The following is a 17,878-nucleotide window of genomic DNA, read 5'->3' as shown; positions in this document are numbered from 1 at the left end:
CTTGGGGAGCGCAAAGGAGGAGGTCTTGCGACGACTGGAGGTTACGTATGGGGAGGTATTGAGAGATTAGGTTGGAGATGTATGAAGGGGACATGTTATTAATATTCTTGTATGTCATTGATAATACCTTGAACTGGATTCACTGGGTACCTGGCAGCCATTGAAGTGATTGGCAGAGGTGAGAGGCAATGGAGCAACAGAAAGAGAGGTGGTAAGCTGGGCAGCAGAGTTGATGATGGATTGGATGGGTACAAGAGCATTGGATGGGAGGCCACAAAGAAGGGTGTTACAGTAGTCAAGACGGGAGATGATGAGGGCATGCACTAGCATGTTTGTTGAATTGGGGTTGAGAGATGTCTATAAGGTAGAAAGAACCCCGCGCTCCTTAGCAGTTTACATAACAGAGAGACTATGGAACAATTATTAGTAAGGACAATAGAACTTACTTAGTAGAGGAGCCCTGTGTAAAAACGAGACTCCTAAATCCAGATTAGTCCTCAATAAACAAGAACAGGAACATTGTCTGCAAAGACAATACCATAAGATTTGAGCGTGATAAAGGAGCAATATTAGCTCTGAAACGCGTTGCACTTTATTGGCTCAGCACTGACCCCTATCTTTGTCTACATTCATTTGTCTGCTTATAAACAAGCTGTAATTGAAAACCTCCAGTACCTGTTCTGGTTTATTGAGGACGAACCTGGATTGCTGTTTTTACACAGGGCTCCTCTACAGTTCTACTGTCCTTACTAATAGTTGATTCATAGTTTCTCTTTTATCCAAACTGCTAAGGAGCGCGGGGTTCTTTCTACCTTATCCTATTGTGTTTACGACCGGGGTCATCTTCACCTGCGGACTCTTTCTCCCCCCCCGGACTCTTAAAAACCCTTTCTGCCTTCTCCTCTGGGGTCCTTGATGAGGACCAGTGCAGGAGTGTATCTGCACCCAATGTCTCTGATGAACGGGTGCAGATGCACCCCTGCACTGCAGTGTCGGCCTGTCCCGACATCGAAACTGTGGAGGAAAATGATGTTGGAGCAGGCCCGGCATTGGATTGGAAAGGGTTAGCTTCTTTCAGCAGCATCTCCACCTCTGTGACTGCAGAGTACTAATTTGCAAATGACAAGTAGAGGTATCAACATTTTTGTGGTAAGGAGGCAGCTCTTTGGACTACTTAAGGCCCATTTAGACAGCACGAGTGTCGGGCAAACGGTTCACCTACACGGGAGCTAGTATCATTGGTCATAGCGGGGCGGCAGGAAGAGATTTCTCTCCTCGCGCTCCCCCGCCCCTCTCCATTGCCTTAACATAGTGGACGTTCAGTACCGAACAGTTGCTATTTGCACTGAGCGATTAGCGATCTGTTTATCATCCATCGTTTATGCAGCATAAACGATAGACGATGAGCAGATCGCTAATCTCTCAGTGTAAATAGCAGCCGTTCAGTACTGAACGGATGCTATGTTATGTCAGTGGAGAGGGGCGGGGGAGCGCGAGGAGAGAAATCTCCTGCAGCCTTCCCGCTGAGAGCTAACGATCCTAGCTCCCATGCAGCAGCACAGGAGCTAGTATGTGCGGGGACGAGTGTCGAGCATCGTTTGCTGGACACTCGCCCCGTCTATATGGGCCTTAAGAATCCATTTGGAGTGTGGAGGAGCAGAAATATTAGGTACTGATGGTGGTTTGGGGGGCATAAAAATACAAAACTTATATCTGCTTCCTTTTAATCCCCTTATAGTTTAGAGCAAGCTCTGTGTGTTCTGCAAGGTGAGCACATAACAGTTTTAAATGAAGAGAGCTTGCTCTAATTCAAATGGCTGTAGCCTTGGTTCTGTCAGAACTACCGATTCTTGTCTTTAAAATGACACAAGAAGCTTGTCCTTAGCATTGAAAGAACTGGAGATGCAGTCATTTGAAGTGGGATCAAGAATACTGAATTTACAGTTGTCACTTTTCAGTCTATGTGTACAGAGCAGACAGAGAAAGGGAGGGGGACAAACCAGCAGTAGAGAAGATTTGTGATTCTCCTGTCTTTCCCCCTGTCCCTGGAGAGGAGTGATGTGGACTTTTCTTCATGTTAACATGTCACAATCAATCAGAGAGCATATTTACACTCTCATTGTCACATATGGGGTTTGTCTCCCAGAAAAATGAAGACTTGCTCATCCAATAACTCCTATGCAATTTAACCCTGCAGATGCTGCAGTCATTGGCATCTAAACCTTTTTGACAGAAGTTAAAAGTTTTCATCTCCCCTTACACAAGACTTTTAATATTGAAAAATAAACACACAAAAAACTATATAATCAATATCACCATGTCAATAAAATCTTATGCTATAAAATATTATATCATTTATCCAGCACAGAAATTAACCCCTAAAATAATACCTCAAAATGGTATCAATAAAAACTCCAAGTTGTTCCACAAAGAAACAAGCCCTCATACAGATTTATTTAAGGAAAAATAAAAATGTTTTGGACTTGGAATGTGGTGACACACAAAAAGTCTTGGTAAAAAAACACATAAGAAAAATGTTTATATTATGCAAAAGTCGTAAAATATAAAAGCCCTGCCAAATTCAAGGTCTTGTATAGCTACACTGACAAAAAAATAAAAGTTCAGACTGCTGTAACACAAAAGGGTAAATGATTTACTGGTTCTTAAAGAGGTTGTCCAGTTATAAACTACTGATGGCCTATCAGTAGGATAGGCGATCCAAAATACATCAGCATGGATCTGCTACCCGGCCGAACAGTTGTTTGCTGAGTCTGTGTGTTTATACAATGAGTTGATTTTTGCAGGAAGCAGATAGCGCTGTTCTCACTGCGGTGGCCAGGCTGGGTGTTGCAGGCCAATTTCCCATTCACTTCAATGCAAGATGGGCCTGCAATACCAAGCCTGGTCACTGCAGTGAGGACTGAGCTGTCGGCTTTCTGCGGAAATCAGCGCAGTGTACAAGTACACAGGTCTGAGCGAGTAGCTAATTGGTGAGGGTCCCTGGCAATGCATCCACCGTTAATCTACTATTGATGATGTATCCTGAGGATAGGCCATTAATAGCTTACAACTGGACAACCCCTTTAAGGCTAAAATTAGTTATGCCATTAAGGCCTCATGCCCACGAATAGATCAGATTCTGACTGCGAAATATCGCAGCGGAATCAGAGCCGACACCCCCAGAGACCCTATATTCACCTCTCCAGATACGCTGCGAGTGTCTAGCCCAGCAAGCCGATGCGCACTGCAGCGCAGCGCATGATACGCCGGCGCTGGGCTGTGACACAGATTCTCGCTGTACTTCCGAAGTGCTCACAGCAGAAGTATCGCGGGACGGGTGGCTTCCACTGACTGTAATGGCAGCCGTCTGTCCAGCGATACTTCCGCACAGAATAGAACATGTTGCAATTCTCCCCCGCGAGCGGAAATTGCTGTTGATTTTCGCTCGTGGGCAAGGGAAAATTGTTTACCCCAGCATGTCTATGGATGAACATTGCTGCAGAATTCGCGGTTGGTGTCTGACTGCGAATTCCGCAGTGATAATTCGTCTGTGGGCATTCGGCCTTAGGGTTTAAAAATGCACTTAAGTCGACTGAGGTCTGCGCCAAATATATTTACGTAAGACAAATTCAAAATGCACAATAAAAAAGTGATATTTTCAGGAGGGTCTTTTAAAACTATAATGTGATTGTTAGGGGTTAAAGGGGTTACCACGTACAGCCAATTTTAAATGTACTGAATTTTTAAATGTAATGTTATTAAAATGTTTCTTCTTTTTTTAATCCACTACTCTGTAGTAGGGTAGTTTTATATTTCTATGTGTCGTAAAAATTTCCATCTTCTTAAGGGCTCATGCCCATGGACGGAGCATTACCCACGCTTTTACGCCGCAAGGATAAAGAAAAAAGTCCCCGCTGGCGATCGCGGAAAAACGCGTTTCTTTAACCGCGTTTTTCTGCTGTCTCCATTAATACTATATTCCCGCCGTGGAAAAACGCGGTAAAATATAACATACTGCAATATTTTTTTTTTCCGCGGCGTAAATCCGTGACAGAATCCCGCATGTGAGGACTGAGCGATTAGATTCAAAAGAACCTAATATCTGCGTTATTCCGTCGTGGAGAACGCGGCATAAATCCGTCCGTAGGCATTAGCCCTAAGATACATCACAGGTCTGTTGTGTTATTGTTCCATATAATATGTAGTTAATACCCAAGAATTGCGTAAAAATCTAATAGATGTAGTAAAGTTCCATTTACAAACCAAGTAATCTGAAGGTAAATAAATATATAGTATACATAGGATCATTTTTCTCCTCTTTGTAGAGATACTTTTGTCTGTTGTGGTCTGTCATTTTTAACCACATGCTTTTTTACTTTTATATTATTTTTTTTTTTTTTTAGATACAAGTTATGCAAGCTCAATAGATGCCATGTACCCAGATCCATCTGATTCATTTCCTGGCGGGCTTTTTCCAGGTTCTGCCTCTTTTGATTGGAGTTCCCCAGATAGTAGTAGTGAGGGACGAAACAACGTCGGAGGAGTAGCAGGGCAAGAGACCTATGAAGAAAGGGCTTCCCGGCCAGGAAATAGCCGAATCCCTGGAAAAGACCACAGGCGTTACTACCATAATCACTGGAGACTAGAGTATTTGATGGACTTTAATGCCCGCTCCCATAGTATGATCTGTATGGTTTGTGGCAGTTCTCTGGCCACTTTAAAACTCAGCACCATCAAGAGACACATACGCCAGAAGCACCCTTATTCCCTCAACTGGACTCCTTGCGAGAAGGAGGTCATCATTGGTAGCTGGGATGCGCACTTATGTGTTGATGCTCAGACACTTGCTGGAAGTGAGGAGCACGTGGCAGGTAATTTTGTGATAGTCTGCTAGTTATGAATGTTTGACTGGTTTCAGTTAGCAACTTCCACAGTAAAGTTGTTGTTCTAATTACTTATTGAATGGCGAAAAAGTGTTGCACCAAAAATTGAAAACATGAAACCTTTCCAACAGACCACGTCTTAAAAGACATTACCACCCCTTTATCTAGACCAGATATCCTGTGCCGAATTTTCAGCTTGGCCATATGTTTTGCATACTGGCCACCATCTTTGAGAGAATCACCTCTCTTGAAGACCATTCTTCAATGTAATTTTTGTGGTTGTCTCAAAGATGTTTCCCTGTATTACGAGACAAATGTCAAATATTGTAACAGGCACAGAAAAATATGAAAGAAGGAGCTGTTGATCAGAGTTTATAATTTGAGAGGAATAATAGCCGACAAATCTGTAGAAAATTTGTTCACTTTTACTATAATTTAGTAATTTGCTGCTGGCGCTTAAAGGGCCACTCTGGCGAAAGCACATTTTTCCACCCATGTCACGCTCTGGAGTTCTTTGTGTATTTCAGCTACTCTCTGCAGTGCAGCCTTCTGTCTGATGCTTATCAGGCACTATCTTTCAGTTTCACATCTCTTCCATCATGCATCAGCACAGCATTAGCTGAGGCTCTACCATTTCTGCCTGCTGGGGGAACAATTTATCATTACCGTCTAGAGTCACCTAAATAAGCTACAAACCATAAGTGTATAGTAAGGAGGATGAGCTGTGATCTGTATTATAACTATGTGATAAGGGCTGTGTGATCATCAGCAACAACTGTGATAGGAGTATCTGTGTCCCCTTTTAGGTAGTTTCTATGATAGGAATTATGTAATAGCCTCACACAAACTGAGAAATTGACTAATTTCAGGCGTAATAACTGACCGGGTCAGAGTTGGTTGGAATTCAGATCACATGTCCATTTGAACGAAAAGAGGCCAGGAATTTGACAGAAATAACTAACTAAGGTAACACTAGCTCACTTATGTATAATGGGGGGAATAGCTGCATAATAAGTGAATCACCGGAGTGGTCCTTTAACTTTCTAGGTTTTTCTTTTGATATCTAAGGAAGTTAACAATTGGCACCTAGAGTGTCCAACTGGCTGCTCGGTCTACTATTCTTTGTTTACTCCATGTTATGGGGTGTAAGTCCGCTACAATATAGCCTTTGAAGAGTGAGGATAAATCTTGATCGATCCAATTGATTGAAAGGGATGTGACGGTGAAAATGTATTAGGGTGGATCTTTGGGACGGAGAATCATAAATTTTAATGTGAAGACACTTCTTTGCTTATGTTATCATGGTCCATGGACCAGTCTGTAGTTACTCTTATTACTTATCCCTGTTGAAAATCTGTGCTGCTTTAAAGGCCTTTTACATGTGTAGATAATTGGCCGAGCAAACATTTGTAAGAATGTTTTTTTCCAATTACTGCACTGTGTAAAGGTATTGATTGGTCAAAGTTTGGTCGTTTATTGAATGATCCATTTTATTATGTGGTCCAAAAAGCAATTGTTAAAATATGCAAACTGTATGTGGCCCAAACAATCGTATTAAAGGGCTTGTATGAAGATATAAAGTTATTCACAGGGGATGACTTTGATCATTGGGGGTTCAACTGCTGGGACCCCCACCAATTCTAAGAACAGGAATTTTGCTGTCCCCACATGGATGGAGCAGAGGACATGAATGTGCACTGTTGATCCATTCATTTCAATGACAGCGCCAAAGTATTCAGTAAAATGGTACCAATAGAAATCTACACGTTGTCCTGCAGAAAAAAAGCCCTCACACAAGTGATGGAAAAATATGAAAGATATGGTGATGAGAAGATGGCGACAGTTTTTCTTTTTTATATATACATTTTTTTTAAAGTAGTGCAATCAAAGAAACTATATACATTTGGTATCTCTGTAATCTTGCTGACCCACAGAATAAAGTTAACATGATATTTTTGCCACACTCTATACACCATAAAAACTATTCCCTTCCCCCAGAAAGACGCAATTGCGATTTTTGCATTTCACCTTACTTGGTAGAGATGAGCGAACGTACTCGGATAGGCACTACTCGTCCGAGTAATGTGCCTTATCCGAGTACCGCTGTGTTCATGCTCAAAGATTCGGGACGCGCTGCGGAGCGGGGAGCTGCAGGGGAGAGCGGGGAGGAACGGAGGGGAGATCTTTCTCTCCTTCTCTCCCGGCCGCTCTGCCCCGCTCCCCGCTCCGACTCACCTGTCAGCAGCGGAGCGCCCCGAATCTTTCAGCACGAACACAGCGGTACTCGGATAAGGCACATTACTCGGACGAGTAGTGCCTATCCGAGTACGTTCGCTCATCTCTATTACTTGGCAATTTTACTTTCAATAATTTTTTTCTTAAGTTTTGAAGAGTACAAACCTATATAAAGATACTGTATAAAAAAAAATAAGGCACATCTAAGTCTAATTGGATACACAAGGGAGAGACCAGACAGATGAGAGAGTGGAAGGCAGGGGAAAGGGAGGAGATGGAAAATTCAAAGGCTATTTCCCCGTTCTAAGGGAAACTTGTACCCGATTAGGGATCAACCAGGGAAGTCCCCCATGTATGATATCTAAGGGGCCCAGATGGCCTCATATGTAGACAAGGTATGCAGTGAGATGAACATTGAACATTTATCAACCTTTAATTCATTCTTTTTTTTTTAGGTTCTAACATTTCATTTATTTACGTTCAAAACGTTTTTAGTAAGGCACCATTGTCACAAATAAACAGCAAATCTGTATAAACAGTTATGTTAAAGTCCATTAAGAACATATTTTAAGACATGTTCAAGAATCACTTCTGTCTTTACATTTTCTAAAAAATATTGAAAGTACAAAGTGATTGAAACAAAACACTATAAAAGGGGAAGAAGAAAGTGGGAGGTAGAAGCAGCAAAAGGTCAGTGCCACTAAACAATGTTGACTCTTGTCCATCATGAGATAAAACAGCTTGTGTCTTGATTAGCCCTGTTAAGATCCATTCATTAAATCTCAGAGACGCAGGATGGAAATCTAGGGCTGCCAGGTGGCATAGAAGCAGGAGTGGACTTTATTCTCATCCGCTCTCATCTCTTTATAACGCATAAGGGTATTCATCATCTCAACCCACATAACCCTGGAGGGGGAGGTGGTGGAGCGCCACAGCCTGGGAATAACTTGTCTAGTGACAAGGGGAAGAAACGAGTAAGCACTTCTTGATGTGGGAAACAGAGTCTGCAAAGATAGATAATAGGGCAGCCTTAGGAGATAGTACTACAGACAAGCCGCATGAGTAGTTATACAATTCCACAATATCATGCCAAAGAGTAGCATGTGAACCATACTGCCAGGACTCCTGGAGCATCTCTAGCAAATGGAGGCAATCTGATTAAACATTTTATGCAATTTCTTGTGTATTCTATACCACCGAGGTAGAATCTGAAGTTCTTTTGCATAAAACCACCACTTTATCTATTAGAATATAAGCTTTTTGTCAGAACTCCGGGATGAAGCATCAACCAGGCTCTCTCTATAATAAACCCTGGAGCTTCGTCCCCTGTCTCCCGAGACAGCAGCATCTTGTACAACAAGGAATTCAGATGTGTAGGAAAATCTGAGGACATACATAGCTCTGTGAAGGGAGTGAGGGGCTTAATTGTGTTAACTTCAGGTGTCAAGAGATTTTTCAAAGCCCCTTAAATGTAAATATTGCATACAAGCCCCAGGTGGGACTCCGGTATTTCAGTTTAGCCCACCATTGCACCGCTTATGGAGTCATTTTGTCAGATTGCATTGGTCAGGGATTGCATGGTTAAGATATAAAAGATTGGAGACGGGGCATCCTAGTCTTGTGCCATTCTGAATCTGAAATGGGAATCATTGACACAAACTCTGGCAGTGGGTTTACTGTATAATCCCATCATTCATTCCCTCATATGAGGTCAACTCCAATTTTCTTTTCCAAAAATTACCAATTTACTCCATCGAAAGCCTTCTTTTCATCCACTGTTAGAAGACAGAAAGGGGAGCCAGAACGTTGGGTGACCAAGGCACTATGCTATAATACCAATTGGGGTGGGGTGGCTTGCTTCCTTAATCACCCCAGCTACTTATTAACAAAATTGAAAATATTTTTGAAGGTACAGACATAACCCACAGATCTTATACAGGAAAACCCATAGAAAGATGAGGACAAAGAGAATATTATAGAGAACCACAGACATTAATCCATAAAGAAACCAAACAAGATATCCTCAGTGCATCCAGGCTGTGGTTCATGAGGTTGAGGTTTATCCCGACTGTTTGCCATGATGCTCCTTGGGGGAGCGAAGGTTATTGAAAAAAATTTGAGCCTGTAACTCCAACTGAGAAGTATCAGCATCCTCACTGAGGCCTCTAATGCGGAGGTTATTTCTACAATGACTGTTCTCCGAGTCATCTAAATGCATAAATATTTATGAGAGTTTATAGTGTCCATTATTTTTTTCCTGTGTGTCCTCTACCGTCGCAAGTCTGTGGCCCACATGTTGTATATCATGTTGTAAGGCAGAAATGTCCTTCTTGTGAGAGGCATCCAGCCTTTGCAATGGAACATCAGTCTCCATTTTAGTGCGTAATGCCCATATGTAGGCCTTCCAATTCTAGTCATCAACTCTATCTGGTGTCAGGGAGGAATGGGAACAGGTTCTTGGGGATATAAGGACTAGTCAGGGTCCCCTGGAGAAGGGGCAGGGAAGGAGAGGGACTCTTCCAAACTGCCACTTGTAGTAGGAGAGATAGGCGCAAGCTCATATCTCATACCTCCTCAAAACTGTTCCCTCATGGCTGAACTTCTGCAAGTCTGACTACGCATATGGAGGGAGAAGCAGAGGAGCTGACGTGAGAAGCATACTAGCTGAGGATCCAGGAGTTGAGCTCACACAGGCCACCTCCCTCTGTGCCACCGTGGAATTATCAAAAATAGCCCTTGCCGGGTGAACAAGTGTCTGCTGAAGCCTTCAGAATAGCAGCTGAGTCCGCAGTGAGGGAGGAGCCACTGTATCCCCGCTGGCGCCATAATGAGCTCCACGCGACCACCAGTCAGGTCTTGAGAGGGACAGAGGAACTGCTCCTATCGCCCTCTTTGCCAGGAGGCTGTTGCGGGCTGTCAGGTGCCTTTCTATGACCTATGAGGGGAAAAATCGGGTCCTGGGATGTCTGCTGTGTTGGCAAGTAGTGGGGTTTTCAGAAGTTCCACAAACATGCGACTCACTCGGTCATAAGCAAGCCACGCTCCACACCTTAGTTTATCCTTGACCAGCTGTAAAGGAATGGAACTTGTTTCCCATCTCTTGGCCAGAGTGCTTCTAGCTGCTAAAAAGATGTAGCAAATTAACTGGTGGTTCTTGAAATATCAGGGATAGGAGCATTAAACAGAACTTGTGCTGGATCTTTCTTAAGATTAACTTCTGTAACACAGTAGACCATGTGATAAATACGGATCCAAAATTTGCAAGCAGTTGTGCATTACCACCATACATGGTGTCCTTCTCACCACATTTTCTAAAGCAATATGGCGATACCCCAGAATACATGCGTGACAGTCTAGCTGGCACCATAAACTACCGGAGCAGGACCTTCCACCCGTCTTCCTCGAGCGACATGTTAATAGATTGTTCAGCTGTGGTTTGTGCCAATGGTGAAGATGAAGCACTTTCCCGGTGTCTTTCTCCCACTGCTGCATATAAAGCAACTTCTCTGTTACAGGCAAGAGCATCTTATAAATTACAGAAATTATTCTCCTAGTCCCTAATAGATTTAAACAAACATTCAAAAGGGTTTTTGTAGTAATATCAACATTGTTGCCTTTAAGGCTTTTGCTTAAGTGCCAGATTTGGATACGAAAGTGTTACAAGTTTGGTAATTTATGGAAGCTACAGAAGAATGAAAGCAATTTAATACGCCATCTATCTATGAAGTCATTAATTCTTAGGAAACCATTCAAATTGCAACATTAAAAAGGCCTGAGCCAAAAATCCTGATTTTAAAAAAACTGGTGCTGCCGGTTCATGGGCGAACTCCAAGAAGAACCTGGACAAAAGCCAATCCCATAGGGCCAAGTAGCAAGACTAGGCTGGACACAAGTTGGCCAGCCTGCTTTTAGAAGGCAACCATGGGAGGAGATCTACAGAGAGCCCTGGACAAGCTGTTCCCTCTATTTCTACCCATAAGGGGATCTGGTATCAATAATGAAGCTGGAAGAGTTCAGCTATTCTAGCGGTTTCATAATATTTAGTGATGTGTGGCACTCCAAGGCTGCCTAGGTCTCACAATGCGTAAAAAGTCTTGGCTCCTATGTGCCTACACTGCGTGCACCATATACAGTTCCAGAGATCACCATGGAGGTTTTTTAACCGAACCAGAGGGACGTTAATGAGTAGGGCCCGAAAGACATAAGGCAATCTTTGTAGGATGTTAATTTTAACAGAGGCTACCCGACCCAGCAAAAACACTTCTAAATTAGACTACATGTGCAAATTATCCTATATTGCTTTGCATAGTAGTGGATAGTTGGCCCCATATAGAGGACAAATTTAGGGAGTAAGTGCAGTCCCCAGATATAGTAAGCATTCAGCATTCTATTTAAAATTGTAGTTTAACTGAACGACTTTCACCAATCTATGATTTGATTGAGATTAAAGGCCTCTGATTTTGAGGAGTTTAATTCCAGGCCGGAAATCTCTGAGAATTGTTGTAGGTGATGGTATAAATTGTGTAGAATGTTTAGGGGAAAGAGACCCTAGGGAGCAGGTCATCTGCAAACGGGGCACTATGTTCCCTACTGCCGAAGGTAATGCCACAAATATTAGGACAAAGCCAAATAAACAACGCCAGGGGCTCAATATCTAAAATGAACAAGATGGGCGAGAGGGGGCATCCTTGTTGAGTTCCCCTATTAATATTAAATTCTATCTGATTCAAAACCCCTAATGTTCACTTACGCCATAGGAGCCCAGTAAAGTGTCATCAAGGTAGTCAAAAAGCCAGGGCCAAAGACCCACCTCTCCAGGAGCATAAGCAGGTATTTGTATCATCCTTTTCGTAAGAACCTGTACAGTAATTGAACGCATTATTCATCCTGCATGGCAAAAACTAAAAAACAAAACACAAATGCGTATTTTATCCATTTGCCTCCCAAAAAATGCAATCAAAATTATTAGAAAAGCTGTATGTACCCCAAAAGTGTACAAATAAAACTACCGCTTGTCATCCAAATAACAAGCCCTCACAGTGCTCAATCGATGAAAAAATAAATTTTGTGTTATATGATTAACTCTGTAAAAAAAATTGGCAGAATTGATGTTTTTGTTTCCCCCCCCCCCCCCCTTGCCGTCCAAAAAAAAAGTGTTACAATGCATTATATGCACCAAAAAAAATCAATGGTACCAATTAAAAATACTGTCCTTAAGGGGTTAAAGAGTTAATTTAGCGAGCTGATGCCCAATCTTAGGGGAGTGCCTTAGATGGGGTCTACCTGGGTTTGACTTATCTAACACATGATCCAGATTTAGGTTGGAGTCTCCACCCATAAACAAAGAGCCCTCAGCTTGTGGCAGCAGGTGCTGGAGCGGGTTTTAGAATAATTGAACCTAATTGGAGTTAAAAACCTAATATAACACAAAAGTTACTACTGACACAGCTGTGATACCTAAGACTTCAGTATATTGGCCTTCTGTGTCCCTCATTGTGATCTGGAGTGAAGGAGATTTTTGTTAGAGAAGCATACTACTACTCCTTTTTTTATCGCTTCTGTGGAAGCCATGTAGAAGAATGGGAACCACCTAAGTAAATGAGTAGAGAAATGGGTCTCTTGTAGGGATGAGCGAGTATACTCGCTAAGGCACTACGCGCTCGAGTAATGTGCCTTAGCCGAGTATCTCCCCGCTCATCCCTAAAGATTCGGGGGCCGGCGCGGGGCGGGGAGCTGCGGGGGAGAGCGGGGAGGAACGGAGGGGAGATCTCTCTCTCCCGCCCGCTCTCCCCTGCTCCCCGCCGCAACTCACCTGTCAGCTGCGGCGGCCCCCGAATCTTTAGGGACAAGCAGGGAGATACTCGGCTAAGGCACATTACTCGAGTGAGTAGTGCCTTAGCGAGTATACTCGCTCATCCCTAGTCTCTTGTAGTAAAATACCAATAAAATTGGATAGCTTTTCTGTGTTTCACTGGGGAGTTGAACCCCCAGACATTGTGAGAAAGGACTGTAGAAGGAGAGACTTCAGATTGTGGGTCACTTAACAGCGCCATAGTGCAGAAACTTCATGTTATAAAGAGGGACTAAGAGAGTGAAGGTACCAGGAATGTCATTCCTGTTCCCAACATCCCAAACTACAATAAAGTCACCACTGGAAGGGGAACCCTACAATACCATGAACCATTTCAAAGAAAATTAGTGTTTCTCAATCATATTAACACCAATAGAAATGCCCTGAACTTTAGGGTGGGAAAAGAGCGTCTACCCTCCACAAGAAGAAAGGGAAGTCTCTAGCCTCTGCACAAAACATTTAGCACCACCACAACATCACAAAGTGCGAACTTAAGAAAATTTAAAAAAAGGCGAGGCGGATTGCTAGTGATCCCCACCCAGAGGAAGCGAAAGGGAAAAATGGAAGGAGAGAAACTGGCAAAAGAAAGCAAGGAATATCATAGGAGATGTATAGAAGGTTAGCTAAAGTATACATTTGAATACAGGTTGCTTCGATTTCATGTAAGATAAGCAGATCTCACTTGGGACCTGAGCGTAATGTGAACACTCTGGGCCGTAACATATGAAAACATTAATGCTCTTTTCGCAACACAACAATTTGGAGGCCTTCAGTCCTGGAGGATTTGAAGCAGGAGTTGTCCTAAAGGTGTCAGCAAAATCAACCATTTCCCAGGACTTTTCACACAATGGAGACGGCCTGATACTAGCGACTAGCGATACTAGTGACCAAAAATAGGGGCTTTGCTGGTTTTCCTTAAAGGGGTTCTGACATGAAAAAAAAAAATTTGTACTCACCTTGCCTGGCCTGGCCCGATCGCCAGGCATGTCCCCTCCAGCCGGCATCTTCTTCTGTGCCTTTAAAGCAGAGCAGGAGCGGTCAAAAAGACCGCTTCCTGCTCTGGTCCGTCCGTCAGGCACTTCCGAGGTCAACGGACGGACCGCCACAGCAAGCACGTCACAAGCAGTGCTTGCTGTGGGCGGCCCGTCCGTCCGGCTGAACTCCGGAGTGCTGAGCATGCGCAGTGGAGACGCGGCCCGTCCTGACTCCTGTCAGAGGGCACCTCTCCACTGCGCATGCGCGCGATCCCGGAGCGGCGCGGCTGCTGGAGGAAGAAGACTGCCTGCCGGGAGGCATACTAGCACTTTCTGCTTAGGTTAAGCAGCGCTGCTGATTAGAGCCACCTGATTGGCTCTTCGGCACCACGTGACTGCACAGCGTGCACCAATCAGGTGGCTCTAGTCAGGCTGCTTAACCTAAGCAGAAAGTGCTAATATGCTGCCGGGAGATGACCCCCCGATGTCAACAACAACAGAAGCACAGGTAAGTGTTATCTTTTTATGCTTTAGCAGCCATTAACCCATGGGTTCCCTGGGTCCATTAGGCAGACCAGGGAACAATGGCTGCTAAAGCATAAAAAAATTATTCATGTCAGAACCCCTTTAATATGGCATAGCTTCTCTAATAGCAATTTAGCATCCTGGAAAATTGCAAACATATAGTTGCACTTTTTATATTGGAAGAACAAGCAACAAGGAATTTTCTAGCAAAACATAATGTCATGCTTTGACAACACCTAAAGCAGCGGTTTGAACACCCTACGGTGTTGGATGGTGGAAGAAGCAATGTCAGAGTAGATCTGAATCTCGCACTGCCCCAGCAAAATGATTTCCTTTGTTAGGCCCGGAATTAAGGTTTTATAGAAATCCTTCAGGGCAGATTCCAAATCTACCACAGACTCCTGTAGCTGTCAAATGCAGAAATTGACCTTCCGAGACCTATTTTTGAGATCTATTTTAATGTTGGCTTGTGCAAGCTGATCATGCATACCTTAAATACTGTTGGAATTTTGGTTATCTTTAGCCACCGTGTTGTTAAGCGGAGATTCAATAAAGTTGATACATTACTCTAGGTCTTTCAATTCACTTTTAAGCTGTGAAGTAAGCTGACTGCACATTTTATCCAGTTCTTGTAATAATTAGGAAACAAGGAATTAGGAGTCATGGCTTTCTGAAGAGGGTCATCACCCTGATCGGAGAACCGAGACAAGAGGCCTGACATCATCTGATCTATAGATGAGGCTGACGGGGGCTGAATCGGATATGTTTGAACGTTGACTGTTCATTGCTATCTCTGGGTTTCCTCTTGAGCCAAGTTAAGGAGTTGCTAAGCCCACAGAATAAGTAGTCAGAGGAGAGCAGGGCTTATGCCGAGCGACTGACAAGGAGGCAGGCGAACATTGGACTCCTTCTAAAGGGGTAATACCGTACCCCGCTTAGCAGCCTTTTTATCATCCAGAAAAGAAGGAAAAGTAGAGGAAGTAAAGGACACAGGTAGTCAGACAAAGTTGGGGGTAGAGTTGCTTGCTATTGATAACTAGCCAACAGTTTAGTGGTAAAGGATCGCTTAGCACATATTGACTGTGAAGTAGGTGTAATGGTTTTGCAAAGCCTCTAGGTGGAGTCGGACACCACAGAATGGAGTCACTATCTTCCTGCTGGATCTTAAGGCTGCTTTTTATTATAAAGCTTCAGAGCACTAGAATAATGGGTGGCCAAAAAGTCAAAACATAATTTACAACCCAAGGTTTCCGGATCTGCAGTCTCCTAAGTGGCACTCTATGGCAAAGTCACAAGGCTCTGGCCAGTAGCGTTACAGACATTGATCCTTTCCTCTAAGGGCGTGTCACACTGTATTTCAAAATAATTGTAGGCAGTGGAGAAATCTCTCCTTTGATGGGCTGATAGGGGTTAACACTGTCAGACCATGTGCTGCAGCCAATAATTGGTATTTAGAATGGCTCTAGCAACTATCCAGTTATGTACGTCCAGTAGAAGTCAGGCTCACCAAAATGCTGCTTTCAGTAGGTTGGTCTTTAATTAGAAGCACATTTCTTTTTGTCTCAGTCTCATGTTTTTATTTTGTACTTTACCTATTTCTCTTTATTATTTAGTACATTATACTTAGTGTTTCATTCTGTGTTTATTTATTTTAGAGAGTATGAAAGCCAGAACTGGTCCAAAAAAGAAAAGACGACGTCTGCCTCCCGTGGCTAAAGGAACATGGAGGCCTGTGCTGGGTCCAGAACTTCCTCTGACTTCACCACTTGATAGAACCCATCTGGAGCAGTACATGAATGAATCTCTTCAGCAGTGGTTTAGATTAGAATTTCTGATGGATTATGATTACCAAGGAAACAAACTCCATTGTATGATGTGCACAACTACCTTATCAAGTCTAAGTCTTACTGACATCAAACATCACATTTTGGATAATCATCCCACCTCACTACAATTCAGTCCTACCCAGAAAAGTGTGATTTTAGATGCCTGGATAAATCGTAAGGAGACTCCCGAGGTGGAGATAGAGGAAGACTTGACTCCTGAGGTGGAGATGGAGGAGGACTTGACCCCCGAGGTGGAGGAGGACTTGACTCCCGAGGGAGAGGAGGACTTGACTTCCGAGGTAGAAGTGGAAGAAGACAAGACTCCAGATGGGGATATGGAAGCAGACATGAATGATGATGAAGCAGATAAGAAATTGGCTAAAAAAGCAGTGAAAGGTGATCGGGTGACATCAAGAACTATAAAGAGACCTGAAAATAGGATACTGAAATCTAAAAGTTTTGGTGATTTAATGGAGAAAGATATAAAATCTGCCCATAATTTAGGATTAGAGAATAATAGCAGTCGTAGTGCACAGCTGATTGAGGAGGAGAATCTTGAGCCTACAAATGTTGAGCTTTTGGAGGAAGAGGAATCGCCAACTGGAGATGTTCGGCTCCCTGATAACAAGGAGCGCAATACGAAACAGGTGCACCTGCTAGCTGATCAGGAATGGAAAGCAAGAAAAAAGCATCTTCTGGGATCAAATTCGCAAATTCTAGAAGAACAGCAGAAGGTAAAGGAGGGAAAAAAACCTGAAGCTAGGGAAGGCCAGGTTATGGAGGAAGAGAAGAGGAAAGCTAAGGAGAGCCATCTGCTGGTGGAGGAGCAAAAAACTAGAGAAAGACAACTCGAGGAACCGGAGAAAATCAGAGAGGCTACAGTGTTAAAAGAGGAAAAACAAAAAGCTAGGGAGGCCAAGTTGCTGGAGGAAGTAAAGAGGAAGGTAAAGGAAGTCCAGCTGCTAGAGGGGGAAAAGATGAAGGCTAAAGAGGCACAGCTGCTGGAGGAAGATAAGAGAAGAGCTAAGGAGTCCGAGCTGTTGGAAGAAGAAAAAAATAAAGCTAAGGAGGCCCAGTTGCTGGAGAAAGAGAAGAAGGTGACTATGGAGGCCCAACTGCTGGAGGAAGAGGGGAGGAAAGCTAAGGAGGCCCAACCAGCAGAAGAAGACAATAAGACAGATAAGGAAGCTCAGCTGCTGGAGGAAGAAAAGTCGAAAATTAGGGAAGCTCAGATGCCCCAGAAACAGGGGGTTGAGGAGCGGAGACTGGAACAGGAGAAACTTAAAGAACAAGAAGTGCAGAGTGTGACGGGAGAAATAATTGTGAAGACAGAGGACCACCAGTATGCGGAACTGCCTAAGGATGAAAAAGAAGAAAGTCAGACTGCAAAAAATTTTCAAGCAGAAAAGCAACAAATTCATCAACAAATAATGGAAGGTGCAAAAACACATCCCAGTGAGCCAGGGAAGCATCAAATCCAGGTGCAACAAGTGCAGCAAGCACCAGCTGTACTGGGTATTGGACTTCCTGTTTTAAAAGGTGAGTTGATAATTACCTTTTAATTATTAATATCTTAGCTTTGTA

At 43.3% G+C, this 17,878-nt stretch overlaps 1 protein-coding gene across 3 annotated transcripts in view; it reads left to right on the top strand.

Annotated features, from left to right (window-relative positions):
• Positions 1 to 17,878, top strand: part of ZFTA (zinc finger translocation associated) — a 43,498-nt gene that overhangs the window by 13,817 nt on the left and 11,803 nt on the right. For 2 of the 3 annotated variants that reach the window (XM_066582758.1, XM_066582755.1), the window contains exons 2-3: positions 4,404 to 4,871; positions 16,124 to 17,833. In XM_066582758.1, the coding sequence (XP_066438855.1) occupies positions 4,404 to 4,871; positions 16,124 to 17,833 (2,178 nt within the window). The remainder of the gene's footprint in view (positions 1 to 4,403; positions 4,872 to 16,123; positions 17,834 to 17,878) is intronic. The other variant, XM_066582757.1, reaches the window with a different exon arrangement.

Source organism: Eleutherodactylus coqui, chromosome 11 (genome assembly GCF_035609145.1).
Source record: "Eleutherodactylus coqui strain aEleCoq1 chromosome 11, aEleCoq1.hap1, whole genome shotgun sequence".
Lineage (NCBI taxonomy): Eukaryota > Metazoa > Chordata > Amphibia > Anura > Eleutherodactylidae > Eleutherodactylus > Eleutherodactylus coqui.
This window is presented reverse-complemented; position numbering and strand designations above follow the sequence as displayed.